Genomic DNA, 11,633 nt, shown 5'->3' with positions numbered 1-11,633 from the left:
TCTTAGTTCGGATCTGGAAGTCAGCATCAGGGGAGTGTGATGGGGGCCCTGAGGGCGGCAGCTGCAACTCCAGGGTAAGGAGTATGGGCTCTGGGCTCAGAAGGCCTGGGTTCAAATCCCAGCTTCACTGCTGCGTAGTCCTGTGACCTTGGGCAAGCGACCAAGTTACTTAGTCTCTCTGTGCCTCAGTTTCCTGCACCGTAAAATGAGAATGACAGAAGTGCCTAGACTGATCTAACGTGTGTAGCCTCTCCGTGCCTGGGCACATGGCAAGCGTGTGATGAGTCACTGTGCCCGTCTTATCACCAGCCATCATCTTGTGCTTTTCACAACCACCCTATTATGATCGCCCTCCATTTTAAAGAAGGAAACTGGGAGCTTCGTCCACAGTCACCCTCCCACGTGTGCGGCGGAGTCCGGACCCACGGCCATCTGACGGGAGGCGGAGCCCACTCACTGGGCAAGCAAAGCGCTCGGTTAGAGGCGACACACAATCCCAGGCCTTTATTTACAAGAGGAGAAGGGCTGGCCTGACTGGGGCCTGGCTGGGCTATGTACAGGATCAGGGAGAGGTGTGACGGATGCAGCCATTTAAATTACAACAGAATGGGGTGCTCCTAGGTTCAGGTTGTGGGTCTGTCCACTGTGGGAGGCTTCCGCAGGGTCTGGGCTGAGGCTGCCAAGAGAAGGAGTTAGGGAGTGAGAGGGTGACTGGAACCTGGAGGGGAACAAGGTCTGGGGCAGCTGGGAAGGGCAGAGTGAGGCTGCAGCCACCCCATGCACCCAGGGAAGGCAGTGGGGCAGCGCAGGGAGGACAGCCAGGGAGAAGAGTTGCACCACGGCCACCTGAGCACGGCGCCTGCTCACTTCCTCTTGAGGGAACCCTTGCTCTTCTCCTTGTCTGCTGACCGCTGCTTCTTCACTTTCTCCTCCCGCTTGTTCTTCCCGTGCAGGTTCTCATACACATCCTCCTTGTGTCTGCAGCAGGGTGCAGGGGGCAAGCACAGGCGGGGGGCACAGGTCAGGAGACAGCACGGGGGACCTGGCAGTGGCAGCCCCCACTGGCTGCCCCATCTCACAGGTGGCCCAGCCACTGTCCCTGCGCTAGACTCCAAGTTCTTTGAGGTCAGAGGCTACATCTCATACACAAGTGCACTGCTGCTATCTAGCACAGGCCCACACGCGGTGGGCACTCTGGAAATGCTTATGAACAGAAGGGGTGAGAACCAAGCTTGAACTTGAAGCCAGGTCCCCCCAGCTGCAACACGTCCTCTCCAGAAATCGAGGATCGGGCTGGGCAGGACAAAGGGGTAGATGCCGGGAGGTGGCAGTCAGGGCCACTCACTTGGATGAGGTGCGGGAGGCCTTGGCATGGGCGTTCTTCATGGCTGGGGGGTAGGTGATGTTCCCGTACTCCGACTCCTGGCCCTTCTGCGACTGTGGGCAGAGGGATAGTAGGAGGGTGGTGGTCCCAGCAGGGCCAGGTGGTATCCATCCCCCGCTGCAGCCCCCCAGGCCCTGCTCTGCACGCACCTGCAAGACCTCCAGCTTCTTCTTGGTGGTTTCAATGAACTGGGCGATGGCCACGTAGATGAACTTGTACTGCGCCTCCGTCTGCACCATGCCCGAGCGCTGAGCCCGCACCATCTGGATGGTCTTCTGGATGTCAATGTCACAGTCCAGGCCTGGGTGGGGGCAGTCATACCTCAGGCCCAGGCACCGGTAGACACCGAGGGGCTGCTCACCCCTGCCCCCAAGCCCCCAGGGCCCCTCACCTTTGGTGGAGATGTTCTCCATGAGCATGTCGATGACAATGATGGTACCTGTGCGGCCAATGCCCGCGCTGAGGAGAGACGGGGGGGCCATCAGAAGCCAGTCAAACCCTTCCTGGGAAGGGAGGTGACCAGTGTTCAGCTCCACCCCCGGGCACTGCAGGAGCAGCCTGAGCCTCCAGTAACAGAAGGAAATGTGCCCAGTGTCACTGGGCAAGTGACAATGAAGATTTGCCCGACTCTGCATGGGCACGCTCCACTTCTGGCTCTGCGGTGCTGATGCCAGCTTCCCAGATGCCACCATCCTTCCCTCCTCCCACTCCCTGCACCGAATCCTCACTCCTGGTGAGCAGCTGCCCCCTCCCCGAAAGACATGGGACCCCCAAATCCCACCACTGTCCTGCTGGCTCCCGGGCACCCTGAGCCCTCCCCGCCTCTCCCTTCAAGAGTTAGGGAGCTCCAGCTGGGTGCGGTGGCTCACACTGGTAATCCCAGCACTTTGGGAGGCCAAGGCAGATAGATCAAGAGGTCAGGAGTTCGAGACCAGCCTGACCAACATGGTGAAACCTCATCTCTACTGAAAATACAAAAATTAGCTGGGCGTGGTGGCATGCACCTGTAGTCCCAGTTACTCAGGAGGCTGAGGCAGGAGAATCACTTGAACCTGGAAGGCAGAGGTTGCAGTGGGCAGAGATCACGCCACTGCACTCCAGCCTGGGCACCAAGAGTGAGACTCTGTCTCAAAAAAAAAAAAAGTTATGGAGCTTCTCTCTGCAGGGGTTTACTTCCCTTTTTCTTCAGACACTGACAGCTGGGAAAGGGCAGCCCAGAGACAGGGTGCAGGGGCGCCGGGTCGGGGAGTCGGGGGAGCAGTGCGGTAGGAAGTTTCTCTCCTTCCCACCCCTGGGCAAGCAGACCCCAGGGAGACCCCAGGCCCACCCTCAGCTGGGCCCATCAGGCTGGTGCCCTGAGTCGCACTGTCTAATTTCAAACCCAGATTGTCAAAAATAACCCCCTTCACCCACTTCCTTCCTGTAACGTCTAAATAAAGGCCATGGGGCTTTCAAGAAGTGTGTGAATGTACGTGCGGCGGGTGAGCAGGAGGGTAGCTCTCGGGGATAGACCTGTCCCTGAGAGAGCAGAGGACAGAGCTGCGGACCCGAGACAGCCCATCAGGGGCAGCTCTAGATTCAGCCAACTGGCCCTGTCTCATGGACAAACAGCTGCTGGGGGGAAGAGGAGGAAGCCAGAGGCCATCAAAGGCCTGGGGTCCACGGAGGCCTGAAGGGGCCGGGCAAGGCAGGTTCCTGTTTGCCCCATTCTCTGCCTGGCATGAGTATAAACCAGTAGCAGTGCCAGTGTTTGAGGGCTGATGGAATTCCAGCCACAGCGATAGGGCCTCACGACAACCCTGAGATCCTGGCTTTACAGATGAGGAAGCTGAGGGTCAGAAAAGTTAAGCAATTTATCCAAGATCACACAGCTGGTGAGCGGAGGGGCCCTGCACCCCCTGCCTCTCTTCCACTTAGGCCAGGCCGGCATGGTGGGCTCATCGGTGGGACCTCTGCTCCTCGCAGCCCCACCTCTGCACCTTACAGGGGTCTCCTGATCACAGACACAAGGGTAGATAGAGGAGCTGTGTGTACCCCTATTCCCATACAGCCCTGGGGGCCAGGATGGGGAACCGCCAGGGAAAGGGGAAGAGAAGGTGGAGTCAGGAAGAAGCCTAAACCCTGGGGCTACAGATGGAAAAAGGAGGAATGGGGAGCACAGGCCCGATGGATATTCCTGGGAGGTGAGAAGATACCAGCAGAGTGGGACCTCGAGAGACAGCAGGGCAGCCGGGACCCGGGCCTAGCCCGACCTCACCCTGACTAGCTGGGGCCTGGCCAGCAGCTGGGTCCCGGGTTCCTCCTCGGTATTTGGGTTGGGCGAGATGGGACATCTGGGGAAGGCTCTGAGGAAGACACCCACGGGCAGATGGCCAAAGTGGGGCTGGTTCCAGCCACGTTCCACCCCGGGGTCTGGAGCCATGAGGGGACCCAGAGGAAGCCGGGTGTGAGCGGAAGGCAATAAACGTGTGTGCTAACGTGTATGTTGCTTCTAACAGCTCACAGCACTGAGCAGCGTTTACTCCTCGGCGATCACTGCTGCCAGCAGGACCCTCGTTCTCACCTGCAGTGCACGATGATAGGGCCCGCGTGGGGCAGACTCTCCTGCCGCTGGTTGATCTGGTCCAGGAAGCTGAGGACGCCCCCGGGCTCACTGGGGACCCCATGGTCAGGCCAGCTCAGGTACTGGTAGTGCCAGATCTCCCGAACCAGGTCCCCCTGAGCCAAGGACATAGGGTCAATGCCCCCCGCTCCCTCGGAACACCCCACCTGCCTCACCCCACCCAACCACCCAAGCAGACAGGAGAGCAAGTCCAGCAAGGGACTCCCGGAGCGGGGCAGGGAGCGGGGGCTGCTCACATTGTCCAGTGGGGAGACCTGTAAGCTACGGAGTTTGTATTCGGGCGTGTCGTGCTCCCCGCAGTTGGTCACAGAGTAGGGCCCATAAACGCGCTGAGTGCCCACCTCAGGCCAGTAGGGGACACATTTATTCTGGAAAGAGAGCGTCAGGTGGGGATGAGGCACAGAGCAGGGCACCATGGCCCATCCCAGGGCAGTGGCCCAAACGTTCGTCAGATGGACAGATGAGCTGGCTGAGACGCAGGAGACCTGGGCTCTCCTCTTGGAGCAGCCACCAACAGGTGGTGGGGCCTGGCCAGCACTTTACCAGGACGTCCATTTGACATTCAACAAACGTCGAGCCGGGCGCAGTGGCTCACGCCTGTAATCCTAGCACTTTGGGAGGCTGAGGTGGGTGGATCACCTGAGGTCAGGAGTTCAAGACCAGCCTGGCCATCATGGTGAAACCCCATTTTAAAAAATAAAAATAAAAAAATAAAAACAAACGTCACCGGGGCAGGCGTGGTTCCTGAAGCTGTGCAAACCGGGCTACAGTCACAGACACAAATAAGGCCCCGTCTGTGCCCTGTGCCTCGAGTCGTTCACAGAGACAGGTGACCAGGGGAGACACGCACTGAGGAGCGTGGTTGAGAAAGAGGCCAATTCTCCCTCTCAGCCATGGAGGAAACGAGACATAGATTTACAGAGGGGGCAGGTAGCGCTTGGGCTGTGTCTTCAAAACAAGGCATCTGCCAGGCAGCGATGGTGTGGAGAGAGAGTCATTTCCTAGCACAAAGGCAGCTTGTGTAGAGGGAGGCTGGGAACCTGAAAGAGCCGGGGCTGCGGGGGTGGTGAGCCCTAAAGGGAATCGTGGGGGTCAGAGGGAAGCCCCCAGGCCTTCAATGCCAGGCCTTACAGTTCGACTTTATTCCAAAGGTGACCAGGAGCCATGGAAGGGATTTCAGAGAGGAAGGAACTTGACTCAGTTTGCGTCACCGATGGGATCACTTCGATGGCAGCACAGAGGGTGCTGTGCAGGGGGTCCCTCAGGGTAAGGGGCAGGGAGGACAGGAGGGGCCTGGGTGCAGACAGGTGGGGAAGGGGCAGGAGGAAGGAGGACAGCCTAAAACCTGGGTCTGGAGCTCAGGAGAACCCAGGGATGGATGCAGGGACTGGGGGGTCGCATTGTGCAGTTGAGACTTTGCCTCAGTTTCCCAACAAGGGCCGGACCCTCACCCCCGAGATCCCTTTTCGCCCTGGCATCTGACGGTTCTTTGACTTAATGGTGTGACCACACGCACTGGGGAGGGATGTGGGGGGGACGGGGTGCCCTACCCGGCCTTTCTCCACCTCTCGGGTGGTCATGACGATGACACGGGTGTTCTCCTGCCATGCCATCTGCCAGAAGTCGTTGACCGTGGCCTCCAGACAGCCCTGGCTGGCGATATAGGTCTTAGTGTTCTCATCAGGGCCTAGCAGCTGGTTCTGCACGCAAGCGTAGAGAGATGCACCCCAAGACAGTGAGCTCCTCGGCCCGGCACGGGCCCTGGATCCCTGCCACCTCCAACCGTGCAGGAAGCCAGCTCCAGCTCTGCCCAGGTGTCTCTGGATCTGGGGTCCTCACCAGACAGGGAATTCCCAGGGCCCGGCCTCTCCTCCCACAGGACCCACACCACTGACCTTGATGTAGTTTGCATTGATGTAGTCAGACCCAGGGATGCTACTGTCACGTCCCTGCAGGATCACTCGGCTGTGGTCAACTGGGAGTGTGTGGAGAGGAGGCGACACAGGCTGGGTCAGCCAGGGACTCCCCACACCTGGGGCAGACCACCCTCCTGAGCTAACGGGCCGTTCTGATCTCAGAAGCTTGTGGGGGAGGCTTGGGGGGACTGCGGGCAGCAGGGCTGGGGGATCATCTGCATGGAGGGAGGGAGGGGGGGTCCAGAGAAGGAGGTTGGGAGCAGGGGAACCTGCCTGCTGGTGGTGGGAGGCCCCTCTGGGAGGAGAAGAGGCCTTTTGGAGAAAGGGGAGGCTCTGTTGGGGGGTGTGGGGAGAGGGGCCCCACTGGAGTGGACAGTGGAGACCTGTCAGATGAGGGGAGGCGGCTGGGGCAGGGGCGGTCTCCTGGGTGAAGGGGGCGGCCTGGGTGCTCACAGGGGAGAATGTTCTTATAGCGGTTCTTGCCCTTGTTCTCTGGCCGCTGCCCTTCCAGGCGCTGGTGCAAGTTCTTCACCTCCTGCTTCTGCAGACTCTGAAATGTGGGCGGGGAAATGAGCATCAGCTCCCAGAGATGGCATCCATCAGGGGAGCTCACGCGGGGTGGGTCAGGAGCAGAGGCGAGCGAGGAGGGGGAAGTATCCCTCCTCGGCCCCATGCTGCCTGCCACGGCCTCAACTGCCCCAGTCCTGCAGGTCCCCACCGAGCACCTCAAACTCCTCCCAGAAGCCAGCCTTGGCTGTGTCCTCGGACTCCTGCTTCTTGTTCAGCTCCAAGACTCGGTTCTCAATGTCGGCCGCATTCACCCTCGTGGCGTAGTACGGCTGGGGTGGGGGATGGGGAGAAGTCAGCAACTCAGAGATCCCCGAAGCTCATGTCTGGGGGCGGCTCAGGGGAAGGGAGAAGGCAGCTGGGCCCACCCCTCACCTGCCGCAGGTAGACGAAGGCGCCTGAAGCCTCCTCAATTCCCGTCTTCTTGAAATGCTCCACCAGGTCCGTGAGGCTATCAAAGGTCTCTGAACCACCCACTGTGTAGCGTCCACCCTGGGGGGTGCCAAATAAGGCCACTTGCAGGGCCCCAGTCTCCCTCCCTGGGCCCCAGCCTTGAATTCAAGCCCAGGCAGATCCTCCCCACCGCCCACACTGTGGGCACAGACGGCAGCCTCAGCAGAGGCTCCCCCACCGCCTGGCTGCCTTACCTCACACATGACCTTGATGTGGGTGACCCTGAGCGGGGAGCCTGGGCCAGCCTTGGGCTGGTCACTGAGCACGGACAGCACAAAGTCTCCAGGCTGGCTGAGGCTCTCACGCACAAGAAACGTCCAAGGTTCGCCCTTGGCCTGAAGCAGTGTCTCTGCCTGCCCTCCAGACATGTGGCCATGGTACCACCTAGAGGAGGCAGCGTCAGGGCAGGTGAGACCCAGGCCACAGGGGAAGGTGCTGAGCAGAGACATTCACAGAGGGGCAGGAAACCCAGTACCTACTGGGCGCCAGGCACTGTCCTAGATGCTTCCAAATCCACCACCATATTTAGGTCCATTACTGTCTCCCAAGCAAGCTGAGAGGTAGGTATGGTATTATCCCCGTTTTATAGAGGAGGAAACTCAGGCTGAGCTGTTGCGCACTGGCCTAGGGCCCTTGACTGACTCCAGAGCCCTGCTGCCCAGGCCAGATGCAGTGGTGCGGTCACAGCCCCCTTCAGCCTTGGCCTCCCAGGCTTAAGCTGTCCTGGCCTCCAGAGTTCTAACCAGGCTTTGAACCCAGAGCCCACCTCTGAAAGGCAGAAAGCCTGTCAATATTCAAAATACTTAAAGGAGAGAAACTAAGGAAGAGTCTCCATGATGCATAGGGCTGTGCCAGGCAGACACCTGAGACAAAGAAACGCAGATCGAGGCCACATCACAGGCGGGAGACGGACAGAGACACAAGTCACAAGGAAGGCGGACAGGGTGCGCTCCCCCAGGGAGGCAGGGAAGACAACCCCACTGGGGAAAAAGTGGTGTGGGGGCTCTGGGGGTGCCCTGGATGATGTCACTGAAGGGGAGCCCAGGGTTCAAAGGGGTTCAAAGGGATTCAAAGGGGCTGTCGGGGCAGAAAGCAGAACTAAGCCCTTTCCCCAAAGCACACCCCTTTCCCAGGAGGAAACAGTAGCCCCACAATGCCCAGCCCCACAGGAAACCACGTGATGGAAAAAACACAAAACTCCTTCTGGGGAGAGAGTGAGAAGTGAGGTTGTGAGGTTTCCTCAGCCCAGGGGCCGGGGGGGGGGCAAATTTTCCAACCGCAGGGATGGGGGGAAGGACCAGTCTGTCCCGACCCATCTCACCCCTGCCCAGAGGTCACTCCAGCCAACAGACCCCACCCCCGAACCTCCAGATCTTACTGGGCTGCTTCAGCCTACAACTTAGGGACAGGCTAGGACCCCAGACAGCGGGGAGGGGGCTGAGCCCCTTCCCTTAGGCCCCAGGATGAGGAAGTCTCCATGCAAATGTCAGGCTGACCACAGGAAGCACAGAGCCACTGAGGGACAGATGCAAATTCCCGAAGAGAAGGAGGCGCCACAGACAAGGCAGGGGACAAGGCAGAACCTGGGAGAAAGAGCCTCTCACGCTCCCAGGCTCAGGGGTGACACTGGCTCCTGGGATGGGTTACCCAAAAGGGCCTCCACGGTGGCTTCCCTGGTCTTAACCTGTTAACCTCCCGCCCCAGCACTGCCCTCCCTTCCTTGTCTCTCTTCTCCCTTCTCTTTGAACCCGGGTCTCAGCCTCCTCTGTGGGGGCCTCCTGGGGCCCTGCTCCTCTCTTCCCCTCTAGGCACTGGTCAGCCCATCCTCTTCCTCCTGGCTTGAGGCAAGGAGAAAGGACAGGAGCTTCAGAGGCCCCCGAGTGTTGTGGCGGGGAAGAGGAAGGGCAGGGGACAGACACGGAGCCAGCCACGTGAGGCTCAGGGACAGGAGGAAGGCCGTGAAGGAAGCTGACCAGGGAAAGGAGGTCTCCAGGCGGGCCACAGGGCAATTCCGCAACCTCATTCCGCTCTAAGTTTCAGTCAGCGACTTCACCAAAGATACTGATGGCAGTTTGGAGGCCCGAATCCCAGAAAGGCTGAAAGCTGGCAGAAGCAAGGTTCCCAATCACTTCAACAACCCATCCGTGAGCGCAGGGCAAGGGCAGGTAGGCTCAGCCCCAGGGGTCCATGTGAAAACCCCCTTGTGTTATTCCACTGCCCTTTACTCTAAGAGGATCTGGCGTTGAAAGGAGCCAGGGTGTCCTGAGGAGATTTCAGAGCCCCCCGGCCCCTGCTCATGCCTTTGGGAGCTCACAGGGGCAGTGGCCAGCCCAGCTCTGGGGACCACACCTTTGAGCAGAGGGGACAGGAAGGAAATGCCTGGAGTGTTTGCGCTCAGGGCAGTGTGAGCCCCTTTCCACATGTGAACGCTCCCCGGCCCCTGGGTGGCTGAGATAAGGCGTCAAGTGTCCTGGCAAGCGTTCGTCCCCATCCTCATCCCTAGTGACAACTCCTAATGCGTGCTGGCCATGGGTGAGGGGAAGACGGAGGAGGGCACTCTCACTTCCACAGGAGGAAGAACTTTCTAACAACAGAGCTGGCCTGCACGACATGCCAGCCGCCAGCGATAGCCCCCCTGTCTCCAGTGGGACCTGGGTTGCAGTGGCCAGGGCCGCTGGAGTAGGGCAAGGCAGCCTTCTCTGGCTTCCTTGGGGTTAGGTAGAAAGGGTGGTAGGTTCAGCTCTGAGACAGCAGGCTGCAGGGGGAAGGAAGCTGAGAGCCCCAGCTGGTGCGAGCAGGGAAGGGGAGGGAGGGCAGCGGTGCTGGGTGCCAGGCTCCCTGCCTCCTGGGCCATTGGGGGTGGGAGCCGGCTTGCCCCAGCTTGGGAGAGGCAGGGTGTGAAGCCCTCACCTCTCACTAGTGGGGTCGGAGCAGTTCAGCGGGTACTTGAGGTGGATGATGGTGCCGTCGCGATCCTGCAGGACGCCCTGCTGCTGAGTGTAGTACTCCACCAGCTCCGTCAGCGTGGCAAACTTCTCCCCTCCATACAGGTCGTAGAAATCCCCTGAGTTCTGGATCCGAATATGGGTCACCTGATCCCCCACCCTGCAGGGCACCAGGCGGTGAGGCCAGTAGGTGCAGGAGTAGAGGCAGGAGGGCAGGGATCGGCGGAGGTCCTGGGTGGGGGCACACATGGGCATGGGTGGGCACAGACAGGGACGGGGAGCGCAGGGGGCGAGGGCACAGACCAGGCGAGGGGGTGGGGAGTTGGCACTGCCGTGGGGAACCAGGAATATGTGGTTCAGGGCCTGGACTGCACGAGAGAGCGGCCAAACACTGGGGAGGGCCACCTACCTGACAGAGAGCGAGAAGTCACCCTGGTTCTTGCGACTGGGCCGAGCCAGGAAGCTGCCATGGACACCTCGGCCCTTGAGCAGGGTCTCTGCATCCAGCCCACTGAGGTCTCGGTGAAACCACCTGAGTGGCCCAGGCAGGGCAGTGAGGTGGGGTCCCGTGGGCACCGGGCACCCTTGCCTCCTGCCTACTGAGGGCGGCAGGCCCTTACCTCACCATCCTGGGGGCTTCCGGAGAGGGAGGGGGCGCAGGGAATGAGGCGACACAGCTAGTCTGGGCAGGCAGAGGACTCGTGGACTAAGCCTCAAACGTGGCTCCCAGTGCCAAGCTGCCTCACCGGCCCCGGTGGTCCCAGTTCTGGAGCTGCCACTCCACTGGCCTAGGGCAGCCGGCAGGGCGGGGACCGGAAGAGGCGCGGCCGACCCCTTGGGGGAACTCACTTGTACTTCTCGTTTTAGAGTAGGGCAAGGGAAGAGAAGCAGAGTATGGTGGCACTGGGGGTGGGGACAGGGCCCACTTCCCACACGTCTGCAATCAAAGGCGCAGGAGCATGGTCCTGCACGTATGTGACACCGCATGCAGTAAGGACACATATGTGCCTTGCATACTAAAGGCCCAGATCATACTTCACGCATGTGAACCTGCAGGGTCACACAGCACCTCCTCCTTCTCCACCTGCTGCTCTTACACGGCCCTCCCTGGCCCACACTAGTAACAATGATGGTGGTGACGGCTGTCATCGAGTGAGTCCTGCTGGATGCTGGGCGCTGTGCTGTAATGGCGTTCACATGCCTCGTCTGACTGGTTTCTCACCACAGCCCTACGAAACAGGGGCTCTCTCTATCCTCATTTGACAGACAAGGAACCTGAGGCCCAGGGAGTTCAAGGCATTCCCTGAGTCCATCAGCGAGTCAGCTGCAGTGCCAGGATTCAAACCCAGGCAGTCCGGTTCCAAAGCCGATGCTTTTAACTCCTATACACCAGTCCTCAGGGCTTTAAAGAGCAGAGACTAAGAGCCTCCTTGTCCAAAGGGGCTGCCATGAGAGCGGGAGATTAATAGTTAAGACCTTGTCAACGCTTGCAAGAGAGAAGGGTGCCCTCCTGTAAGCAACATATGCGATTTGTCCATGCCACTGTGGCAGAGGCATGGGCAAAATGACCCTGAGCAGCCCTGTCAAACTTGGGTCCTTTCTAATTCTTGTCCCTAGGTCTCTGCCCCGCCCCAGGACTCTGACCAGGGGGCCTGTCTCCTGGGGGCTGGGGACTGGGGTCTGGGGGCCAAGGTCCTCACCATGGCTGATTTTCTCAGGGCTGGCTGACCTGAGAGGCCCTAAAC

General features: G+C 60.0%; 1 protein-coding gene across 5 annotated transcripts in view; it reads right to left on the bottom strand.

Annotated features, from left to right (window-relative positions):
* Positions 1–477: 477 nt before the first annotated feature.
* Positions 478–11,633, bottom strand: part of PTPN6 (protein tyrosine phosphatase non-receptor type 6) — a 16,814-nt gene continuing 5,658 nt past the window's right edge. The window contains exons 1-16 of one of the 5 annotated variants that reach the window (XM_032254657.1): positions 10,509–11,288; positions 10,298–10,420; positions 9,854–10,119; positions 7,138–7,327; positions 6,866–6,982; positions 6,649–6,762; positions 6,377–6,473; positions 5,903–5,982; positions 5,558–5,707; positions 4,244–4,375; positions 3,948–4,102; positions 1,776–1,843; positions 1,534–1,685; positions 1,346–1,437; positions 868–978; positions 478–676 (exon numbers count right to left, since the gene is read on the bottom strand). In XM_032254657.1, coding sequence (XP_032110548.1) covers positions 592–676; positions 868–978; positions 1,346–1,437; positions 1,534–1,685; positions 1,776–1,843; positions 3,948–4,102; positions 4,244–4,375; positions 5,558–5,707; positions 5,903–5,982; positions 6,377–6,473; positions 6,649–6,762; positions 6,866–6,982; positions 7,138–7,311 — 1,527 coding nt within the window. In that variant the 5' untranslated portion in view covers positions 7,312–7,327; positions 9,854–10,119; positions 10,298–10,420; positions 10,509–11,288 and the 3' untranslated portion in view covers positions 478–591. Of the gene's footprint in view, positions 677–846; positions 979–1,345; positions 1,438–1,533; positions 1,686–1,775; positions 1,844–3,947; positions 4,103–4,243; positions 4,376–5,557; positions 5,708–5,902; positions 5,983–6,376; positions 6,474–6,648; positions 6,763–6,865; positions 6,983–7,137; positions 7,328–9,853; positions 10,120–10,297; positions 10,421–10,508; positions 11,289–11,633 lie in introns of those variants that run through there. The other 4 variants (XM_032254656.1, XM_032254654.1, XM_032254655.1 and 1 more) reach the window with 4 other exon arrangements.

The sequence above is a fragment of the Sapajus apella genome, unplaced genomic scaffold (assembly GCF_009761245.1).
Source record: "Sapajus apella isolate SASKATOON/1434 unplaced genomic scaffold, GSC_monkey_1.0 scaffold86, whole genome shotgun sequence".
In the NCBI taxonomy this organism is placed as follows: domain Eukaryota; kingdom Metazoa; phylum Chordata; class Mammalia; order Primates; family Cebidae; genus Sapajus; species Sapajus apella.
The sequence above is the reverse complement of the archived record's forward strand: the minus strand, read 5'-3'. Positions and strand labels throughout refer to the sequence as shown.